Source organism: Chinchilla lanigera, unplaced genomic scaffold, assembly GCF_000276665.1.
Source record: "Chinchilla lanigera isolate Chin_1 unplaced genomic scaffold, ChiLan1.0 scaffold00023, whole genome shotgun sequence".
NCBI lineage: Eukaryota > Metazoa > Chordata > Mammalia > Rodentia > Chinchillidae > Chinchilla > Chinchilla lanigera.
In genome coordinates, this window is record NW_004955424.1 from 19,776,654 (window position 1) to 19,799,549 (window position 22,896).

Here is a 22,896-nt window from a genome sequence, read left to right on the forward strand (position 1 = left end):
CGGGCCGGCGGGGCGCGTCGCCCCCGGCCGCCGGGGCGTGTGGTGCTGTGCCGGCTGTGCGGCTGTGAACGTGCGGGACTTCTTTTCAGGCTCGGGTTGCTGGCGCGGAGGCTGCTTCGTTTCTGAGTGCCCTGGTTGGGTTTGCATCCAACTTGCTTTACTGTGTTTGTGCGAGTTTCCTGGTATTTTTATGTTAAAACATCCCTCCTCACCCTCTTTTGTCCGTGCCCAAACGAATCGATTTGGGATCCGCCTGTATATTAAACTTACTGTTCGGGTGGTTTTTAAATTAGAAATCTGCGAGTCATCTTGGTGGTGACCGCCTGTGACGGAGAGAAGGCAGCTGAGGGGCGCCAGCCGTCCGGAGCCCCAGGCTTTGTACCACTGAGGCGGGGTGCCGGCCGAGGCCAGGGCACCGAGAGAAAGTCCTGAGTTGTTCTTTTCTCCTGGGCCGTGAGTTATCTTACCGTTAGCAGAAGTGGCAGTAATCGATCGAGATGAGGGCTGAGCTTAAAGTTTCACCAAAATGTCAGAGACAGTTGTCTTACAGTAACTCTGCTGGCAAGTTGGACAGTTTGAGGAGGTAGAAAGTTTTTACAGGCGCACAGTGGAGAAGAGCAGTGCGCGGGGTGAGACGCCAGCCTCAGACTACAGCAGCTTTTATTTGAAGCGAACTGGGCCGCCCCAGTCAGCCTTCAGGAAGAGAGTAAATGTTTTCAGGCTTTGTTCGTGAGATATGCCTTCTGATTTCCCAATACATATTAAGAAATGTTTGTGACGAGCCTGGAAGTTGTAGTCGCCAGTAGGGCTACCGCGGCCCTAAGTGTTCGCAGTTGCTTGTTGTGGTTAGGGACCGGTCCCGGACCGGAGCGAGGTGGGCGTCTGGCCCGAGCCCCTGCAGGGCGTCCACCTGGGGGCCTCGGCTCCCGTACTCCTAGGGGCAGCCTCCTCCCACCCGAGCAGTTCCCAGTGCTCTCCCTTTTTATAGCCGTCTATTCTGATTTGGGTGTGCTAGGGCTTGAAAATACCCATCCCGAGCTCCCGACTTCGGGCATGAGCAAGAATAGCTTGTCCAAGGATCCAGGCTCTCCTGTTCATTTGATCAAGTAGCTTATTTAGAAAAACGGCCATAAAGACAGACGTTCAGTTTTCCTTTGGCTTCATGGACTGAGAGGTGTTATATGGTAATATAAAATTGCTTTATGTTGTTTATTAAGTTGGAACTCTTTAAAATAATTTCTACTGTATTCCGTTCCTCTTAACTAAATATGCATAACCATGTTGCTCTCAGGTAAGAAATCATATGAAATGGACTTGCTAGCCTTAAAAAAAAAACTGGCTCTATTCTTTACTTCATTTCCACAGGTGGAGGAGAGGACTCATACTTTATAATACCAACCAAATAAATGTAGGACGGGAGGTGTCCTAGGGAACAGTTTTATTGTCAGCCCAGTGTCACAGCCTCTAGGTAACAGCTGCTCAGGCTTGCTTCCATTAAAGAACTAAGAGAAGGATATTAACTCAGATTTAGAAATCTTTACATTCCTATTTGCTGAATTGTTTTCCATTAAGGTTTTTAAAAACTTAATTGAAGAAACTGAAACACAAATTTTTACTCAGTGGCTACATAGTAAATCATTATTAATAATGAGCACAGTAAAACAGCATATATCTTGATATTTTAAAATTCACTCAAATTTATGGGGTGCCTGATGTTCATGGCAGCCACTATTTTAAACAGTGCTTCAATAGCAGAGTAAAAGTTACACACTACAAGTGTATAACCAGCCAAAATATTTTACACTTTAATAGCTAGGGAAAGTAAAACCTGCAACAGAAATTTTTAGCGGTTTCTTATCGAGCACCAGTAGAAATATGAACTTTATTTTACATTTCATTCATATCAGCAGAATGAGGACCAATGGGTCACTATTATAAAGATAAAAATAGATAAATGTTTCCTTTAGGAGGGTGAACTTTAATTTTGTAGAATATTTAAAAATTTGTGGCTACAGACATATTTACTGTCCTGGCATATTGTTCAGGAGATTGCTGTAGCTGCAGTAGTTTCTTGGTGAAAGGGGAGGGAAAAGGGGGAGAGAAAAAGAGGGAGGGAGAGACAGACTTTGATTACTGAGTCCAAAGATCAATTATACTGAAGGCACCAGAAGGTAAGCTCCAGTTTAAGTGAAAATAGCCTCACAGAAAGGGCACTACTAGTCCTTGTAGGTCTTCCATTAATAATTCTGACTAGCAAAACATGAATACATAAAAAAGCTATAACTTACTTCGCATGCACAAACCATGTATTTTCTTCCTACTATTAATAATTATTAATTAACATTTGATAAAAACCTACAGACTATGATTTCTGTTTAAGAAGTGTGTAGATATTTTGGTTTTAGTATTTTTGAAGGAAACAGCTAACCAAAGTTGCCATATCTTTAAAAAAAAAAAAAATTACTGTCCTAAATGGCTAGTGCAGTTGGTACTGAGGACAAACTTCTGCCCTGTGTGCAGATGCTGGGAAACCCTTATGAACAGAACTGTCCCCTGGAGCGTCCGTCACTCATTGTGTGGAGCTGGGTCTTTCTCCATTAGCACTGTGTGGTAGTTCATTCTTTGTATGAATCTGTGAATGGCATATGTCAGCCCAATAAGGCGACATTCCTATTCTGGGTAATAAATACATGCTTTGTTTTTTTTCTTCGAAGATCATGAGATGAACAAAAACATGCTTGGCTGTCTAAAAATTTTCTTTGAAATCCATATAAGTGAAAATTTCAAAATAAAAACAGCAAAATATCTTTAAAATGTATTATTTCTAATAGGGCAGAACAGATAGGTGCTTACAAACACATCTGTGCAGACAGTGCAAACTCGCTTGTGGAAATTTGGCTCTCTTTGTGATCTGAGAGTTCCCAAAGCTGGAAAGACTCATTTTTCTCTTCTCAGGATCTTGTGTTCCTCATCAGCTCGTAATGGGCAGTACTAGGATTCACTGAAGCAAGCGCCACAGTTTGATTGATCTCCCGTGGAAATCCAGGCTCACCTAAGCCAGAGCCTGCGCTCACTGCAGGGTTCGGTTCAGAATGGAGTCCCGTCTGGCCTCCTCTTCCCCTTGCACGCAGTCTGGCTGGAGCTGGCCCTCCCACCTCGGAGAGCAGACCAAAGGGTGACTGTGCCTGGCCTGCAGGGTGGGGAGTGGATGGGGCTGTGGGGATGCGTGGGGGTGGGGGGCTGGAGGGAGGGGGCAGGGGACAGATCAGCAGCCGGCTGTGCAACTGCTACAGCAGGTCTGACTAGTTTGAGGTGCCCAAAGGCAGCTTTGTTTCTGTAGTAACTTTAGGTAGTAGCAAACCGAAGTTCTTAAAACTCACTCCTCATGTCTACAGTACTGTCTTTTTGTCACTTTGCAAAAACCTGTAGCTTTGGAGAGTGACTAATCAATTCTAGGCTTTTTTCCTCTTTAAAAACCTCCATAGGTGGTTAGCTGAAAAAAAACCAGCGGAACCAACTATTTTTATTTTAGGGAGTTTCACATAGAATAGTGAAGGGCAGGGACTCTAGTTCTAGCAGTCACAACATATGTGTGTGCATTGTAAACATCTGTACATCCGTGCTCGTGATTACAGTGAGCTGGGTGAACCTGCCGAACACAACTAAAATGTACACTTGACTGCCAGGGCCGCACAAATTCAATAATCAAAAGTCCCTTGCTGCAAGTCAACCTTTAGCCCTTCACTCTCCTCCTCTCTGGCTGGCTGCTTATCATTCCAGGCCACGCTGCTGCTTCTGGGGCCTGGAGCAGGCCTGCCGAGTACCCCACCCTTGTGTTGAGAAGCATTGCCCAAGTTAGACTCGGGGAATCTGAAAGTCCCAAGGTCGTAAACGGGTTTGCATAAAATTCCAGCCACACGAATGAGATAATGAGGAGGCAACTGTTTCAAACTGATCTTCCCAGAGTGGTTATCCCATTCCCTGAGAGAATACAGATTTGCTTTTCAGATTTCTTCCTTTTCTGAGGGGTCGTCCGCGCCTGCCCATGAGTACTTCTCTGCCTTCTGTGCTGTCACAGGAAGCTGATCTGGCAGAGGAATTTGGGCTCTATGTCTGCAGCAGCAGAAGAATTTTTGCTGTGCCACAAACCTGTTGGTCTTTTTGTAGTTTTTAAAACACTGATTTTTTTTTTTTTTTTTAAAGTAGTTTTACTGGGTCCAGAAATATAAAAGGAGCCAGGTGTGGTGACACATTCCTGTAATCCCAACACCGGGAGGCTGAGGCAGAGGGATTACAAATTAGAGCTCAGCCTGGGCAGTTGAAGTAGACTTTGTCTCGAAATAAAAAAGGTTGGAAATGTAACTCAGTGCTAAGGCCTGGGTTCTATATCCAACGGTGCAAAACGAAGAAGAAAAAGAACAAGAAATACAGATTTCACTGGGTAGCGATTATTAACTGTCTGGTTGGTTTACACATTCAGAGTGGAATTCCGCAGGTAGCTTCTGCTGCTTCTGAAACACTTGAAGCTAACTGGGGTAAGTAGAATGTTAGGGATGGCTAGCTGGTCAGTTGGTGGAAGGCTATCCATAAAGATCCTTAAAAATAAACTTGTATTGTTTTCTTTAAAAGAATTTATTACATGTAGCTCAAAACTCTGATTATTTGGTTTATATTTAATGAGATAACTTCACTTAAAGTTTAGCAAGTCACTATCAAAACACAGAAGACGCTGCGAAGAAATGCATTTTATCTCGAAATAACCTAAAAGTAGTTATTTTTTAAATGGCTCGCATATTTACAGAGTGTCATTTGCTGCTCCCTAGTTTGTGTCCTCATTGCCTTTTCCTACTATGGAGTATTCAAGTTATATGATACAGAGTTTAGATTGCCTGCATAAAACCCTATCAGCCTACCGCCCGCCCCCCCCCACGGCGTACCGAGAATCGAACTCACGATCTTCCACTTGCCTGGCAGGCGCTGTGCTGCTGAGCTAAATCCCCAGCCCCAGCCTACCTAGCTTTTAAAGGCAACCAAAACAGTCCAAATATATAGGTTACTTTGGACAGGTATTTGCACATTAGAATAGTTATTTCCCCCCTTTTACATGTCTCTGAAGCGTATTTCAATATCCTGTACCTCAAATTTTTGTACTCGTGCATCACGTAAAAATGTGCTATCTTGCTGGGTGAGGTGCTCACACCTGTAATCCCAGCTACTCAGGAAGCTAAAGCAGGAAAATCACAAGTTCAAGGCCAGCCTGGGAAATTTTACAAGTCCTTCTCTCAAAACTGGCTACAGATGATGTAGTTCCATGTTCCCTGGGTTCAATCCACCCTTCCCCCAGTGATATCTTTCTTAAGGAATCCAGATTGAGGCCATGCAATGTAATGTTTAATGCTACTCAAAAAATAAATATATAATATTTCTCTCATTTTGTTTAAACTGTGTGGAAGTTAAAAGGTGAAATTTATGCTGTATTTGTGAGGGATATTTTAAGGGGGTTTTCCATACTAATAAGCCATCCAAATTTGAAAGTGTGGTTAGTTTTTAATCTTTAGCTTTTGAGAAGCACTTCCATAAAAGCACTTCCTGAAGTAGCACACTTATTTTTTATTCCTTGGTTTTATTTTTTTTTTATTTTTTAATTTTTTTTGGTTTTTCTCCGGTACCGGGAACCGAACTCAAGACCTTGCGCATGCCAGGCAGGCGCTTTTGCTTCTGAGCTAAATCCCCAGCCCCTATTCCTTGGTTTTATTCTGTAGTTGGTTAACAAAACCTGGAAGGCAACCTTTGCTTTTAACTAAGATACAATTTTATTTTTCACAGAATTGTTCTAAAAATTACATTTACCTGTTTAGTGTTTCAGTTTGACTGTTCTATATATTTGAGGAGCCTTGGACTGTGACTTACTTTGGCAAAGCCCTTTGGTTCTACTCCAAGCCTTCATTTTCCCCTGACATTGTTTATTAAGGGTCTCTCATGTGAGGGGAAAAACAAGATGTCTTGGGGGAAATGATGCTACGCGAGGGTTGAAGCCAGAATCTCATCCAAGCAATTATTGATACAGGAGAAAAAAAAATATTTTCATTATGCACAGGGATGGGGAGGGGGCCTGGGGAAGAAGTCGGATCTGAGGATCCCTTCCCTTAACATTAACGAGACTGTAGATTCAGGACGCCAGGGATGGGTCCTGATACCAAATTATTAAGTAGCTTCACAGTGTAAATAATTATAATGTGTATGTTCATAGTTACGTTTTCACGTGGAAAATTTGATGATACTAGTTCATCTGTTTTGAACAGTATTGCTGAACATACATCATGTAACGTGAACTTGTAATTTGAATAGAAAAAATTCCAGCAGTAGGTACACAGTAACCTGCTTTATTATCTCCCGAAGGTTAACTCTATTACATTTTACAATTAAATGACTCCTCTCCTGTGCCCTTTGTGGAGGGTTTTCCCAAATAACCGCCTGGAGCAGTAGCTGGTGGTATAGAGGTAATTTATTATTATTAAGAAGCAATAGGGTTATTGAAGGTTTCTGTAGTAAAATTATCAGTGCTGAATTGGGGAGATTTGTTGCTTAGTTGGGAGTCCACGTGTGGGACTCCACTAAGAATCTGGGCTGTGGGTTCCTCCAAGTCCATACCTCAGGACTTAGGTTTGGGTTTGTTTTTGCGTCTGTTCTCACTTGGGGAATCCTCCAAGGACCTTAGCCTTGGTTTATGCCAGTGTTGCATATATATAGGCAGCAACCCTTCCTAGGCAGTGTTTTCAGACTCTGAGCCATAGTATAATACAATTTACTTTGGGTTGGCAGAGGTCCCAGATTGCTTAGTGTCCCCCTGTAGATACTTGAATTTGGTAATGATACTGGAAATATGTAGGCTTTGAGAGATCTGTACTTAGGAAACTGCTTTGGGGAAGCCAACTTCGGGGTGCCTGGTTGCTCTGCTGCACCCCCGTGTGGCTGGATGTGGCACTGTCTTGCATAGTTCATTGGCGATCCGAATTGGACGGGGCACGCTTGTTTACACAGGGCCTCAGTGGCTTGCTTCTGTGTAAAGACACCTATCAGGTTAATATAATAGTTCCCACTGAGGGGAAAATAATTTATTGTGCCTGATTTTATTTGTAGCATTTTTTACAGTATGTGACATGTTGTTGTTGTTGTTTTTTAACTTTCTATTATGGAAATTCCCCAACAGACTCAAAAGTAAAAGGATGTGTACAGTGCTCTGCCTGTACTAGTCACCCCTCCAATAGCACTCAACGTTTTGCTGATCGTGTTTCAGTTTGGGCTAGGTTTGGGGTTTTGTTTGTTTGTTTGTTTGTTTTGGAGTATTTTAAAGCTAATGGCAGACACCAGATCATGGCTGTGTTTTTGTTGAACTTAAATTCGCTGGATAATTCCACTCAACCCTTGACTTGAATTAAGTGTGAGCTGCTTTTAGCTAGAGTGCTTAGGTAAAACTGAGAAATCGTTGGCATTTCCATTGTCCTTGGAAGAAGGTGATTATTGCCCTTGGTTTACTAGGGTTGGGATTAAGACTTAAAATTCCCAGCTGGCAGAAAACCAGTGAGATGAGTATTAGGAACATTTTATACTGTTAGACTTGTCTATTTTTCTTTCCAGATGTTTGCTAACAAGGACATAATTTATTCTAAAGAACTATTTACTTGAAACATTCCCTCCCAGAATTTGATTCTTGTTTACTAAAGACAGTTAGTTGTCAACATCTTAAAATTTCTGTTTCCAGGGGAAAAGATTTTATTTGACAAGCCATCAAAATTAGATATTGTCTTCAGTGTAATAATGGCATGTAAAACTCCTGACGGGGCAAGCTCGAATTTGTTACAATATGGCTATCAGAAAACAACCCCATACAGGAAAAGTTGTTTGTCTCTTAAATTTACTTGGAAGCTTATCTCCAGGCCTTAGGTGGCCGCTGGGAAGGCCTGAAGGCCAGTCCTTGTGGTGCGCAGAGGCTGCTGGGCTGCTGGGCTGCAGGCCGGTGGCTCTCGGGAGGCTGGGAGGAGGCACCGCCAGATGAGGGTCAGGTTACAGCCTGAGTCTCCTGGAGCAGTGGCTTGATGGAGTGACTGGCTTTATAATTACATCACTGATTTGTTAGGGGAGGCTTTGTGTCACTTACCAATTAGCATGAATGTTACTGCAGGGACCTCCAAAATCCTGGATGGGCTTTAGTTTATAAAAGAAGAGGAAAAAGAACACCTTCCCAATGCAAGCAGATTTAGGGGTTCTGTCAGTAATGCTGCTGGTTTTCTGTGTCCTTGCCCTGTCTGTAAATAAGCAAAGATTCTCTCCCTGTTAGAATTTAGTCTCTGTTGCTGTCACTCCTCTGAGCCTGAGGCAGTCACCTTGCAGGGGTGCGGATACCATCCTCTGCACTTCACGGTACCTCTGGAGTGGGGGCAGCCACCACTCCGGCCCAGCTGAAGACTTGCCTGTGGGTCTTGGCTTTCCTTTCTGGTCCCATCAGCGACCAGACTGACTGCTGTGTCCTTTTCAGGGTGGTCTTTTTGTGCAGGTGTGTGTTTTGTTGTACTTAGGAGAGGGACATCATCAGATTTCTTAGCCCAGTGTGTTTTTCAAGGTGTACTATTTTTAAGTGTATGAGTTTTGTACACAGCAGGGTTTCCCCCGTGGCAGTGGGCTGGGGCTTTTCCTTCCTGCTTGGGAGCCGCTGTGGTATCACAGCATGACAGTAGACTGCAGGGAGGTCAGAGGCCCCTTGCGGCTGGTGGGAGGTGTCCTGCTCTAGACAGAGGCTGTCCATTTGGGCCACTTTAAACGCAGGATCTCAAACACATTTAAAGGCAGGTGGGTAGAGCCAGAAGAGGACCAGTGTGAATATTCTGTGTTTCAGGAGTTGTTCGAGACGGTTTCTAGCCCAGTGTTGAGCCAGCTTCACCCACACGGTGAGCTTTGCCATGGACGCGACCAGACCTTCCCTGTCCTACTACAGAGCTTGGGAGACACTGAGAGGGCTGTGGGCTTTGGCAGCACACAATGTCAGCGTGAGAGGCCATGTCTGCTAGCTTTCTTGTGCAGCACTGGCCACTCCTCTTTGCTTGTTTTTTCTTCAAAAGAAGTAGATCCATGGGGTAGAGGCCTTGTTTTTATGGTTTTCGGTGCCTCTGCGGTGCTGCAGGGCTCAGAAGCAGCCAGCAGTCTCACCAGTGGACTGCACTGCGTACTAAGGAGACAGGAACACAGCATTGAACGTGACTAGCTCCCTAGCAGCCCCACACCCCACTGGTGACTACTCTTACCCATGCAGACTCCAGAGATAAGTTTTGCCTTGTAACTGGCCTCTGCAATAACGTGTCACTTAATGTGAAGACTGCTACACCCCTGAAACAGGAAAATGCCGACTTTCTGATCATTATTGTTTACTAATCCAAAAGAAAATGGGACTAGGCTCTTGAAGAATGTACAGGAGGTACCAACTAAAGGCCTAAAGGTATTTCACAGTGATTGCATTCCCTGTCCTGTCCATCCCTCCTCCAGGTGAGGTGACGCTGGGTCCAGATGTTATCATGTGCCCTGCTTCCGCTAGCTTGATGATGCCTTTTTGGTCATGAGATCAGTCGTACCTTCTCCAATCCACCCCCATAGACCTTTTGGAGCATGAGCTCTCTTTCTTTGGCTGTGGAGTAGGTTTTCCTTCTGTGTAGTGTAATGACTGTTGTTTGGGGTGAATTGAGTTAAAACACAGTACAGACTTTTACATGTTTTGGGACTGGCACAGAATCAGAACACCAGTCTTCCTGGTGGGCTGAAGAGGGTCCCCAGGCTGATAGCCCCCATCTAGGGTCTAGAGCACGGGCCTGGGGTGAGCTGCAAGGGTAAGCAATGTTTGTTGGTGGTGGCATGGGATGACAGAAGTGGTAGTTTGGAAAAGCAGATTTCATGTTCATCTCTTAAAAATCGTTGTTATTTTATTTGTTAATAAAATTTTTAAAATGCAAACATGAAGTGAATCAAAAGGTTGCCTTTCCACTTATTTAAAGGTTGTATCTTGTAAAATTATTTTTAAAATTCACTGTCCTTTAATATCTGATGTTTCAGTCTGATAGGCTGAGCTTTATCGTTCAAACTGAGCTTTAGACATCTTTGTTCAGCATGAAGTATTTTAAAAATAGCAGTTGTCAAGCTGGGCTCAGTGGCTCACACCTGTAGTCCCAGCTACTCCGAGCCTAAGGTGGGAATATCACTTGAGCTCAGGAGTTCTAGACCAGCCTGGGCAACATAGTAAGCTCCTGTCTCTTTAAAAACATGCTTTTTGTTCCTTTTGGTCCTATTTGCCTAGACACAAATAGGGAAGATCTTTTGAATCAAAATGAACTGAATAAAGGTATTCTCAAGCTTAAAATGTGAACTGGTCTGATTGGGGAAAAGAAGAAATCGTAGTTGTCAAATGTGCTCATACCAGTATCACCTGGAAACACGTTGGAAAAGCAGATTCCTAGGCCTTCCAGTCTGTTTTATGCGCTCCTTCACGAGAGGCTCATGCCTACTGAGTTGGAGAACAGAAAAATGAGTGAGAAGGTCTCTTACAGAAGGGCTCTCTGAGCTGGGCTTTCTTGCCTACCTCTGTAGAGTCCTTTGTGACCCAAGTGCCCTGTGAAGCTAATTCCGAGTCTGCGCCTCTCTGCCCTGGCTCGCCCTCTGCACATGCAGTTCCCACAGAGGCCGAGCATGCACACATACCTGGTTCTGTCTTAGGCTTCTCTGCTGTCACTGTGTCTTTTCTTGTTCTTTCCACTTACTGGTCACTTATTCAGCACCTGTGTAGGGGACACCTGTGTGTCAGGAATTGCACTATGCTGAGGGTACAGAAGTGGCCCAACAGACCCAGTCTGAGCCCTCATGGGGCTTACTGTCTGTAGGATGGAGACAGATGTTCAGAGTCTTTCCCACCCTAAATATAAACTTAGAGCTACAGAGCTACCATCCGTGTTTCCTGAAGACCTCAGCGGTCAGTAATCTCTCAGATTCTGTACTGCAAAAGGTGCTCAGGATCAGGAATTGGCTAACATGAATAGGCAGGTTAACCAGTTCCGGGCCCTCTAGTCTTTTGTCTGCTGAGAAAACTCCGAGTGATAGCTATTACTTTCTGAGCACATGCCCCAGCAGAGCATAGCTTTGTGACCAGGATCCTTCCTAATAAAAAGCTCCACAATTTTATTAGAGTTTGTACTAATATTTCTGGAAACAGTTCCATTTATTTTGCGTTAATGAGGTTGTTTTTTTATTTTGTTTTGTTTGTTTGTGTGTGTGTGTGTGTGTGTGTGTGTGTGTGTCTTTTTGAGACAGTGTCTCGCCATGCAGTTCAGGCTGAGCTTGAGCTCACTTTGTAGCCCAGGCTGGTCTTGAACTTGCAACAATCCTCCTGCCTCTGCCTCCCGAGTGCTGGGATTACAGGCCTGTGCCACCACGCCCAGCTTGTTAATGAGTTTTGTACTTTATTTTCAAGGCTTAGTTCACTGTAGTTAATAATTGGTAAAATTTATTTTTAAAAATAGTCAGGACTGGGAGTGTATCGCAGTGATGGAGAACCTGCCTAGCCTGTGTGAGGCCCTGGGTTTGAGTCCTGGCACCACAAAACCAAAAAAATCGAAAACAAACAGCTGTAAAAATGTTGAATGCTGGGAATGTGTCTCTAACAAATTCCCTCCGGGGAGAGGGTATTTTATCTCAAACCTTTAGTACGAGCTGATGAATATTCACCAGAAAAGTGACTGTGGTTAGTTGGGTGCCCCTTTGGGTGGCAGAGGTGGCAGGAGCTCCAACTGGATTTCTCTCTGTGGGGCTCTCTAACCCAGGTGAAGCTCAGGGTCTCTTTGGATCTTTGTCAGAAAAATTAGGTAAAAGACCTGGACTTTAGGTGAGGGCTTCACAAGCTGAGGGAAGAGACAAAGCCATGTACATGGCGGCAGAGGAAGCAAGTGAGTCCCCCAACCCCTCCTCTGGGTAAACTGCAGACCCACGAGCTCTGGAGCTCTGGAGTCCCTGTGCCGCAGTCAGGGGGAAGCCCCTTCCCTTGTGTTCCCTGGAAGCCCTTAACGAGCTGCAGCTACTGCTCCATCTCCAGGCTGCCGCCTAGTGAGGCCTTTTGAAAGGTCACGTGCCTCTCCAACGGCACTTAAAGAGCTATTGTTATTTTCTCCGAATGCCAGAGGAGAAAGTGGGGCTGGCCACTCTGGCCTTGGCCAGCATGAGCCAGGTCGGAGAAGCCAGGAGAGGCCCACGTGCCTGGCTTCTTGCCCTCTGCTTCTTGAGGGCATGTCTTGTGTTTTCTTCTTTAAATTATGCCCTGCTTAAGGAGCTGCTTGTTACACAAAGCCCAGTGAGTGAGAGTTCCCACTGTCCTCTCGCTTCCAGGAGCTGGAGGCCTCTCTGAGGCCGTGTCTGACAGGCTAATTGTAATGTTGCTATGGTGTATTCAGCAAACTTTGGAAAGACTTCATTTTTAAGTAAAAATATGGGGCAGATTTGATTATGTTGTGTTTATTTCTTTCTGTAATGATTTAGATAAAGGTTAAAAATCAGGGTTGTGTATGTTTTGCAGTTTTAGTGGGTATATGGAGCCAGTTTTGCCTCAAATTCAAAATAAAGACCTACTCTTATTAGGGGTCCTTTTTTACACACTTGAATAGCACCAAGATTCCCTCTGTATATCTTCCTGCTCACAGATTTGGTTAGAGGACCTTCCACCCTCCCCTTCCAGACTATATTACAAATGTCTTATCAGGCTTTTTCTAAATCAGTGGGATTATCACACAGCTTTGACCAGCTGGATCATTCTAATTGGAAATCAGGTGCTTTTCACATTGAAATCTCTCTGAAAGTATCTCCACAGATCTCTCTGAGCTGTGGGAATTCTGTTAAATGCCTACAGTACTACATTGCCTGTGAGCTTTCTCAATGAGTTCTTTAGGCTCAGTGTTAATTTCTAGAGAAATGTATTGTTGAAAAAGTACTGTTGTCTCCCTGCTTGGTAACAATATGCTTGTAATTCCAGCACTCTGGGAGGCTGAGACAGGCAGATCAAGAGTTTGAGGCCAGCCTGGGTAAGAGCAAGACCCTGTCTCAAAAATAAAAAGGGCTGGGGCTGTAGCTCAGTGCTAAGACTCTGGGTTCAATCCCAGTCCCACTAAAAAACAAACATACCCACAAACAGAAGGCAACACTAAAAGTCCACACCTTCTTATCCAAGATTATCTTTCCTCCAGAAAACAGAAATTCAAAGTGGCAGTGAGCTTACTGGTTTTTGTTTAGTTGTTTACATTTGGGTGCAGTGCTTCTCACATTTTCTGTGTTGATGGACCATCTTGTTTTCTTTTTTTTTACCCAGGCTTCATGGACTTTAGTAAAACACAAAATAATTACTTGAGAAATGGGGTGAAAAATACAAAGATGTAAGCTGGGTGTGGTGGTCCACCTGCCTGTCATCCCAGCACTCGGGAGGCTGAGGCAGGAAGATCTTTGTGAGTTCAAGACCAGCCTGGGCTACAAAGTGAGCTCAAGGCCAGCCTGAACTTCATAGCGAGACCCTGTCTCAAAAAGACCAAAACAAAACAAAACAAAAACCAAAGATGTAGAAGATAGATACTTCTATTTAGATGTGCAGATAATTACTTTGTGATTTTGCTGTGAAAGTTTATAAACAATATAGTGTCTCTCTTTACCTTATTGTAACTCCGGTAGCAGTTCACAGGTTGGCCTTGGCTGTACAGCATACTTCTGTAAAGCGAAACACTTCTGTAAAGTGTGCACACGGGGTGTTTGTGCATCCCAATCCATGTGTGTTGGGCTGGTCACATTATAACATAGATCAGATAACAACTTTATGTGAGAATTAAATGCACATAGAAACTCTTTAGTAAAAGTGAAGTTTTTCTGGAAGTATTTAAATGCTCAAGTTGTAAGTGAATACCAGTAATTGTGCATACAGTTACACATTTCAAAACCCAGTTGTCCGTTAACAAGTCTGATGTATAAAGTAGAAAGTGTTTTGCAAAGTGAAATGAAACCACTATGATTTATCCCCAAGTTTAAATAAGCACAGATACTTTAGGTAGGAAATATCCTGCGTGAAATAGACAATACAGAAGAGCACTAAACAGTAGGAACTCTGTCTGTGAGGTAAGGAATTAGATAAACCAGTTACCGTCTGTCATAGCTTCCTTGTCTCAGAGCAGTTCATTACAGGACTGGTCTTTGGTCCTAGTGATTGACAGCCATTTTGTTAATGCTTACAAAATGAGGGGAAGTGTTTCGTACAAGTAGCTCCACATTCTGCGTAAGTATTAACAAATCTCAAGCTGATGCTGACAGTGATAGGTTGCAGCTGTCTTTCTCTTTTTCTTCTGGAGACTGAGGGATCGAAAGTGAGTCTCTGCATACAGAATTGTGTGCCAGGCTCCGTGGCCCTTGCAGGTCTGCTTTGATCAAGGGCAGCATGGCAGTAGTGGAAGGGAGTCCTGTAAAGTGTACGTATCTTGTTAGCCTTACACCTTTAGCATGAGACCTGAAGTACAAAGGCGGATGAGGTGTAGGAGATGGGCTCTTGGAGACCGTGGGGTCTCTCCATGAGGCCGCTCCCTGGAGTGCCTGAGACAGTGTGTATGTGGAATGCGCTAGTGCGGGATTGGAGGAGACCCGATCAGTCAGCTGGAGCAATGCAGGAAAAGGTGAATACTGAGCATTCACAAGAAAAGTCAGGTAACCGCAGAGCAGGCGCGTGTGTATGAAGATATCATTGGAGTGAGTCACACTCATCGGTGATGCGCACGTCTGGGTGTGAGTGCTGTAGGGAGGGCGAGGGAGCAAGCACAGGCCTGGCTTAATTAGAAGCAGGCGTCCCTGCCGGGACAACGGCACAACTTTCTGGATGAAATGTCTGGAAAGTGAGTGAGGTGTGTGAGGCAGAGGCTGATGGACTGGAGATCTGTCTGCTTCAGGGAGGTGTTCTGAAAGGAGGTGATGACAGTGTGACCGTGGATAGTTGGGAGGGTCACAGGCCAGAGGTGACAACTGACTGGAGCCAGTGTTCCCTGAGGGCCTTTAACTCAACCCATTATCCAGTTCTGGAAACCTGGAGTATGGGGCATTGTTTCCCCTGAAGTGTATGTATATTCCTGTGAATCACAGCAGGTATTTTGTTATGAAATGTCTCACATACCCAAACAGCAATGCCTCTGATCAAAGCAAATTACTTGAAAATTAATGCAGTCGCATTCAGACTGACTGACTGCAGTGAAATTGAGCCGAGGAGAAACTTAGACCGAGAAACATGCATCTCAGTAGTTGATGGAAGAATGAAAAGCAGAGGCAGCTCACACTCTGTGGTCATTTAACACAGGCCGAGTGCTTCGCCACATGGCACCCACCAGGCAGAAAGGCTCTGTGCATAATGAGGAGAAAAAAAGTGTTTTGAAAGCATACACAATTCTGCCGAATTTGTACACCTCCCCTCTTCTCTAACTTGTTCTTTTAGTCACTCAGGATGGGTTCAAGCTGTAATTTATGACACCTTTGCCTGTTTAGGTCATAGCATTGTAAGTGTTTTTTTGAGCTTTAAAAATAAATCCATTTGGGGGATGGAACCTGCATGGTAATGTTAGGCACGCGAACACAAGCACATGAGCTGAGAAAGTCAAAATCATGGTTTCCATGGTAACTCCTAACTTGTCTGTGTCGTACACATTTCTCAAGAAATATATTTGCCAGACTACCTAGTGATAAAAATTGCTCCGCAGGCATAGGAGGGCAGAACTCTCAGCTCTGTCTCCTAAGAGGTCTTCCCCCCAGTTAAACCATCTGCTTTCCTGAATAACCTAGGCAAGAAACCAAAGTCCAAGTTCTGGCCTCCAGTGTCTCTCTTACATTGGAAGTTAACCTTCATGTGAGTCACGCCATTTCCTGCCTTTCTCTTTTGCAGATATATGTTGGGTAAAGGAGGAAAACGGAAATTTGATGAGCATGAAGATGGGCTGGAAGGCAAAATCGTGTCTCCCTCCGACGGTCCGTCCAAGGTGTCTTACACCTTACAGCGCCAGACTATCTTCAACATTTCCCTTATGAAACTCTATAACCACAGGCCCCTGACAGAGCCCAGCTTGCAAAAGACCGTTTTAATTAACAACATGTTGAGGCGGATCCAGGAGGAACTCAAGCAGGAAGGCAGCCTGAGGCCTGTGTTCACCCCCTCCTCCCAGCCCAGCGACTCACTGAGTGACAGCTACCGAGAGGCACCACCCGCCTTCAGCCACCTCGTGTCCCCTCCCACTCACCCCTGCGACCTGGGAAGCACTACATCCCTGGAGGCCTGCCTCACCCCAGCCTCCCTGCTCGAGGACGACGATGACACGTTTTGCACTTCACAGACTGTGCAGCCCGCATCTCCTCCCAGACTCTCCCCTCCAGCCCTTGCGCAGGAAAAGGACAGCTTCTCCTCGGCCTTGGACGAGATCGAGGAGCTCTGTCCCACATCTACCTCCACAGAGGCCGCAGTGGCAGTGACTGACAACTTGAAAGGGACCTCCAGCGGGGCTAGCATCCCAAAACCCGAGGGGTCCCAGGAGGGCCGCACGGATGACTCAAAACTGATGGACTCTCTGCCCAGCAATTTTGAAATAACAACATCCACAGGTTTCCTGACAGACTTGACCTTGGATGACATCCTGTTTGCCGACATCGACACGTCCATGTATGATTTTGACCCCTGCACTTCTGCATCAGGGACAGCCTCAAAAATGGCCCCTGTGTCGGCCGATGACCTCCTTAAGACCCTGGCTCCTTACAGCAGTCAGCCCGTCACCCCAAGTCAGCCTTTCAAAATGGACCTCACAGAGCTGGACCACATCATGGAGGTGCTCGTTGGGTCATGAGACCCAGGGACCCGGTAACAGTGCCCGCCGAGACACTGCGGGCGTTCCCACCACCCTGACAATTCTCCGCACTGTGCATGTACCCTTGCTTGCCTTTTTCAGAGAAAAAGAAAATTTTACAAAAGGATCACATTAGTTTTTGCTTTGAGCAGAGTTGGAGTGCCTTCATCCAAGTGTGACCACTTTTAATACGCTTTTTTGAGTGGTTCCTCAGAGACCTGCTACGCTGGTATAGGAAAGAGTACATTTGAAGACAATGTCGTTAATGTGGAATGACGAACATAAAACAGTTAAAGTGAAGCACAAGGATTAAGTTGGAAAAGCTGTAAATTGCATGTGCATATTTGTCTATTTTTTCTATAAGTTTTATTGCAAGAGGTAAAAAAGAAAAAATATATATATTATTTAGATAATCTCAGTACCTTTCCTGGCATTTTTGCCCTGTATAGGTTGACTTGGCAATTCAGCCTTTTAAGAGGCATTAACTACTCCTCGTAAGTGTCGCATTTACCTGGCTGTTTAGAAAACTGCTGCCCAAATTTATTTTATATTTTTGTACAGATTCTGCAGTTTATGATATTGTTTTTCTAAAAAACAAATGCTGTTTATACATATAAGATAGCTATTTTGATAGGATTTGCTCACATAGTTCCTGCAAACTTCAGATGTACAAGTTGCACTTGTACTTTTATAGAGTTGTAATGTTTTATATGTGTATGGTGCAAGAGAAAATTGGATCAAATCAATCTGCAGTTGATGTCCCCAGATGCACACACACACACACACACACACACACACAGCCTTTTAAGAAAGGGCCAGGTGATATCACACCCAAATTTCACAAGCACGACCCCCTGGCACGAACACCCGCCAGTACTGTGACTTCCAAAGCCAGAGCCATGTCTGCTCATCAAACTTGCATTAAGCAGTTGGCGGGAGACTGCAGTGGAGCTCGGGGTTGAGTGATGGTTCTCCTTAGCTCCCTCCTTGGAGGGAAGGCTATCGTCTTACTAAAAGTGTATTTATGCCAAGTTTGCGCTTTTAATTGTTTTTATTTTTTAAAATGAAAACCCCTGTCTTTCCTTTTTGGCGTAGTTTTTATGATGAACCTGTTATTTTACATATGAACAAAATTTTATGAGAAGCAACCAACTTCTTCATGGAACTGAGCCCTATTTCAGTGCTTAGGGCTCATAAAGAAAAAATTCTACCCAGAAGGCATCCATCATGTTGCTGAATTGTCTTTTCCAGCATCCCTTCCCCAGAGCTTTTGTTCCCTCTGTTGCTAAGAGCTGAAAATGGCATCTTCACGATCAGCTCAGTGAGCCCGGCTCACCTCAGCCGGCGGGGGTGCACGCTCCCCACACCGTGACTCTTGAGCCTGGAGCACTCACGCTCCTCCACGGCACCCTGTCTGGTCGGTTTCTTAAATCAGTTGCTCATTTATCCACACTTCACAAGGCTGCTTTACCCAAACACACAAACAGGAGTCTCTATGCATGTTTCCCCTCTCCTGCCTCCCAGAACACACTTAAGAAGTAGCTTTTTATTCCTAGTGATGTACATTTAATTTTAAAACATTTGCAATGTATCATGCTTGTTGCTGAGATTGTTCATGGCCTTCTGTTTCAGTTTTTTCTTTCTTCCAATGGTACTTTAGCTGTTGAGTGCAGGTTACAACCTATATTGTTAGGCAGATGGCTTCTTTAGAAATAACTTTTATATTTATTTAAAAATGTTTAAATTATGGGATTTTGTTTTTTTGTTGTTGTCGTTGTCTTTGTTGTTGGTCATTTGTCAATATTAAGTCACCAGTTCTGCTCACTTCTTGCCATGGATACAATTGGGTCTTTCTGGCCAATTTAAAAAAAAAACAACAACTTTATAAAATGGCACTTTAAACAAGCCATAGATAGTTTTATTTTTGTAATGCACATGGCAAAACAAATACATTTGTGATGAAGGAACTGCTCGTCTAAGCAAAAGATTCATGTATGATATGATTAAGTCTTTCTGCATTCTAATTTACTTTTTCCCCATTTGAATGTTTTAAAGGCTAATTATCAACTCAGTAGAGCAGTGAGAAACTGATGAAATTGCCCTCAGTCTCCTCCAAGCAGCCCTCACGCAGACACCTCTTACTGCTGCACATGTGTCATTTCCTTTATATGGGACCAGGGACCATATAATTAAGGCGAGGGCTGTTGTAGATGCTTCCAGTGTCACTGTGCCTGTCCATTTCAAGCGCTTCCCTCTTTTCTGGTGGAGAGCAAGTCTGCCCAGACCCATGCTTTTCATAACTGGAGAAGCCTGCAAACTGGCCACGTGCTGCACACATCTACATACATGTACATGTACACATGCAATAGTGTTGATTATTCTGAACAATAACGGCATAAAGCAGTTGATTTGCCATTGTTGGAAACTGATTTACAGTAACTTAGAACAACTGTACTTTCGTTAGATTAGCAAATCATGTGTTTAAACAAATCCCATATGTTGGGCAACAGTTCAAATAAGCACAGAAAAGCATTGCCCAAACTTGGTTCTCTGACTCTCATGTATTTGTAAGGCTGGGCTTAGAAATCAAAACAAAAACCCCCAACAACAGCAGGCAAGTGCTTTTTAACTCTGACGTCCTCGCTGTAAATTCTTGATGCTCAAAGTCTAATGAGACCTACATGGGAAACTCGGTGGCCCATTTTCAGAAAGAGCAAAGCCATCAAGAGTTCAAAGTGTCTCTGTGTCCTATTTTTACTAAGTGATGTCCCAACAGGGAAGAGCAGCAGCCAGAGTGGGCTGTCCAGGTCTCAGATGCAGTGTGGGATGTGCTTCCAGATGCCTCCTGGCAGCAGTGCCTTCCCCTGTACAGAAGACATCACGTGGCCTCCAGAGCCAGGCAGGCAGCTCGAGGTACCTTTTATGAGGAAGCCGTGCTGGGCGGGGCTGGGCTGGGAGAGGACAGTTTTTGACAAGGATGTGCAATCAAGTGGCAAGACGAGAGCAGAATCCTGAGAGCTTTGAATTTGAAGTGATTTTTTTTCCCCATAAGTTATTTATTCTTTTTTTTCTGTGTAAATATATTTATTTTACTGTGGAGCTCTAACAACTTCTGGTTGGTAACATGTGCAGAATGTATGGTAGGAATGTATTCTCTTGTAGGAATGTAAATCTGTATTAGAGGGGGTTGAAGCCAGCCGCCCCCCCCCCCCCGTCTTTTCATTGAATGCACAGTCCACATTCATTTTTACTCCTCGCTAATATGGGTCTATTTGAAATATGCAAAAGGTATGAATGAGGGATATTTTAATACCTCCAAATTTTTAAGAAAATCAAGCATCAAAGGGTTGATATTTTTTAAAGTTTTCTTAGTAGCACTTTCTCTTGATGACAAAAGGGGCGACCACACGGGCACCCACATTCATACCAAAGGGTGAGAAATGACCAGGGCCTCCTACACCTGAGTGTCTTGATCAATTGAGCTTTTTATCGCCATAGCCCCTTGGAGTGCCCCAACCACCCTGAGGTCAATCAAGGAAAATTTCTTAACTGAATAAGCTCCAAAGAGCCAAAGTATCAACTTACGGATCATTTTTAAAGCTTAAATTTATTAACCACCTTTGCAGTAAACAATGAATTATGGATACTGCAAAGGCAGCCTTCTTAAATGACAGATATTTTAAAAAAGACTCTACCTTGTGCAGCGATTGTTATTCTAGTCTATATGAATTGTCTTAATTGCAAAATCTTGCTGTTAAAAATTGGACCTTTGTACATTTTCTGGAAATACTGAAAAGAGCATATTTAACGTAGCTGTAAGTGGTTAACTTCCTGTAACTGCCCCCCTGACCTGGGTGGCAGCGAGCTGTGTGCGTCCTGCTTATGTACAATTGTTTTCAATGCTTCCAAGAAGGAGTCTAAATGGTTCTTGAAAATTAGCCAGGGTCAAATGCTGTTGCAGATAAAGCCAATAAACATTTTGGACTTCTTTTGGGGATAACAGGTATGGAAGAGAAGTGCAGTCCATATGTACAAACAACCGAGATTTTGAGAAAGATGTACATAGTGACACGTTTGGTGCATGGGTTTTGAGGAGGGCTTTTTGTCACAAAGGAGGTGTGACCTTTCCCCACAGACCTGAGAGCTGTGCCTTTTCTATGCAATATTACAGATGTCACATCAGAACCCAGAGGGCTGTGTTCAATGTAGGTTTGGGCTGTAATCGAAATAATTGGACAGATTAAATGTACATGGGAATGAGCAGTCTTACTTTTGTAGTTTTATATTATATAATAAACAGTTAAAAGATGAGAGAGGCGTGTTTGCAGTTCTTCTGACTCAAGCACGACCAGCTTATATACACAACCACTTGTTCCCATTTACCACGGTCCGCGAGAGGCCTCTGCTGGCGTTGGGGATGTTGATCTTCCTGAACCTTCCTGGTCCCCAGCAACACCATTCTCTTCTGGTTCCTCCTGTGCCTCTTGGACCCTTCTTGAGCTCCTTTTCTTCACTTTTCTGACCAGCTCTTGGCAGACGTGGTTTTTCCAGAGGGGGCTTGTGCCCGGGTCTTAGCAAGCCTCCAAACAGTCCAGTCTTGCTGCCTGAAGGTGACCTCACCCACTCAGGGCTCACAGACCTGGTTGTCAGCCCTGCCTCTTTCCTGAACTGCAAACACCGCCTTGTGTGTCTCAGTGGTAGGGCCCTTGCCTAGCCTACGTGAGGCCCTAGGTGCAATCCCCAGTACTGGAGGGGAGGCTGAACGCACATTTGGTGGAGGGCATTGTGACTTCCTAATGTGACTCTGTCCATGGCGGTCAGCTGTTGCAAAGAAAGCTGTGCTCAAGTGCTTTTTTGGTAATCCGGAATCCTAGAGTCCCTGTTACTTCTCCCATCTGGGCTTTGTTCCTCATTGGAAGGGATTAGTTGCCTGAGGCAGGAGTAATAGTCCTCAGGGTTACCCCTTCCGGAGCATCCACGCAGGCCCCCAAGTGCTGGTGTGCATCGTCTTGTGAATTCGTCCCCCAGCCCCTAAGGTTTATCTGACCACCCTGCTATACAGAGGAAGTCCAGGCTCGGAGAGGTTAAGCAACTTCTCAGAGGTCACATGGCTGGCAGTTAGCAGAGCTGGGATTGTGGCCCGAGTATCTCTCACGCTTAGAAAGAAGGCAAGACCAGGCATGGTGGCTCATGCCTCTAATCCCAGCACTTCAGAGGCCGAGGCAGGAGGATTGCCAAAAGTTTGAGCCCAGGCTGAGCTACATAGCAAAACCTTGTCTCAAAAACAAACACAAAGAGGGAGGCAAGACAGACTTGGTTGTCCCTGGCTGTACGTTTATAGGGAGTTGGGGGAGTTCGGGAGGCCCTGCTGGCATCTCTGGGCTTGCATCGGGTGCAGGCCTCAAGGCTTTTACAAAAGCTCTTGAATGGGAGGAGAGCATTGCCCCGAGGTGCCAGCCTTCGAGGCTTCCCGGAGCGGTGGCTGTGCGTGACAGGGAAGCACACACACTGGCATTGTCCCTGGAGCTGGGAAGCCCCTCTGCAGCAGGCTGCCCTCGCCCCCGCCCCGCGCGCCTCGCCCCGCCCCCGCAGGGTGGCCGAGCTGCCAGCTGCTAGCAAGGCCTATTGTACCTCGGTGACAAGAAATGGCTTCGGGAGCGCAGGCCCCAGAAAGGCTGGCGGCGGAGGGGGCGGGGCGGGTGGCTGGGGCGCCGGCGCCCCACAGGGGCCGGCCTGGGTGCAGTCTGTCCCCTCCTTCCTCAGGGTCTGCCGGCTGCCTTTTCAGGTGCTGGAAGTGTGTGGTGGTGGTGGGGTGTGTTTGGGAACGAGTCAGGCTGCCTGGAGAGAAGGATTTCTGGTCGCTTGTTTCCCAGATGAGTGGCGGAAGCCGGAGGCCAAGCCCACGGCCTCCGTGCGTGCTGCGGCTGGAGAGGGCACGACGAGCCGCGGCGGCCCTTGACATTTGTACACA

At 45.1% G+C, this 22,896-nt stretch overlaps 1 protein-coding gene across 2 annotated transcripts in view; it reads left to right on the top strand.

Moving 5' to 3' along the window:
- Positions 1–21,236, top strand: part of Sertad2 (SERTA domain containing 2) — a 114,145-nt gene extending 92,909 nt beyond the window's left edge. Inside the window, exons 1-2 of one of the 2 annotated variants that reach the window (XM_005385698.1) lie at positions 1,171–1,184; positions 15,977–21,236. In XM_005385698.1, coding sequence (XP_005385755.1) covers positions 15,981–16,925 — 945 coding nt within the window. In that variant the 5' untranslated portion in view covers positions 1,171–1,184; positions 15,977–15,980 and the 3' untranslated portion in view covers positions 16,926–21,236. Of the gene's footprint in view, positions 1–1,170; positions 1,185–15,976 lie in introns of those variants that run through there. The other variant, XM_005385696.2, reaches the window with a different exon arrangement.
- Positions 21,237–22,896: the final 1,660 nt, after the last annotated feature.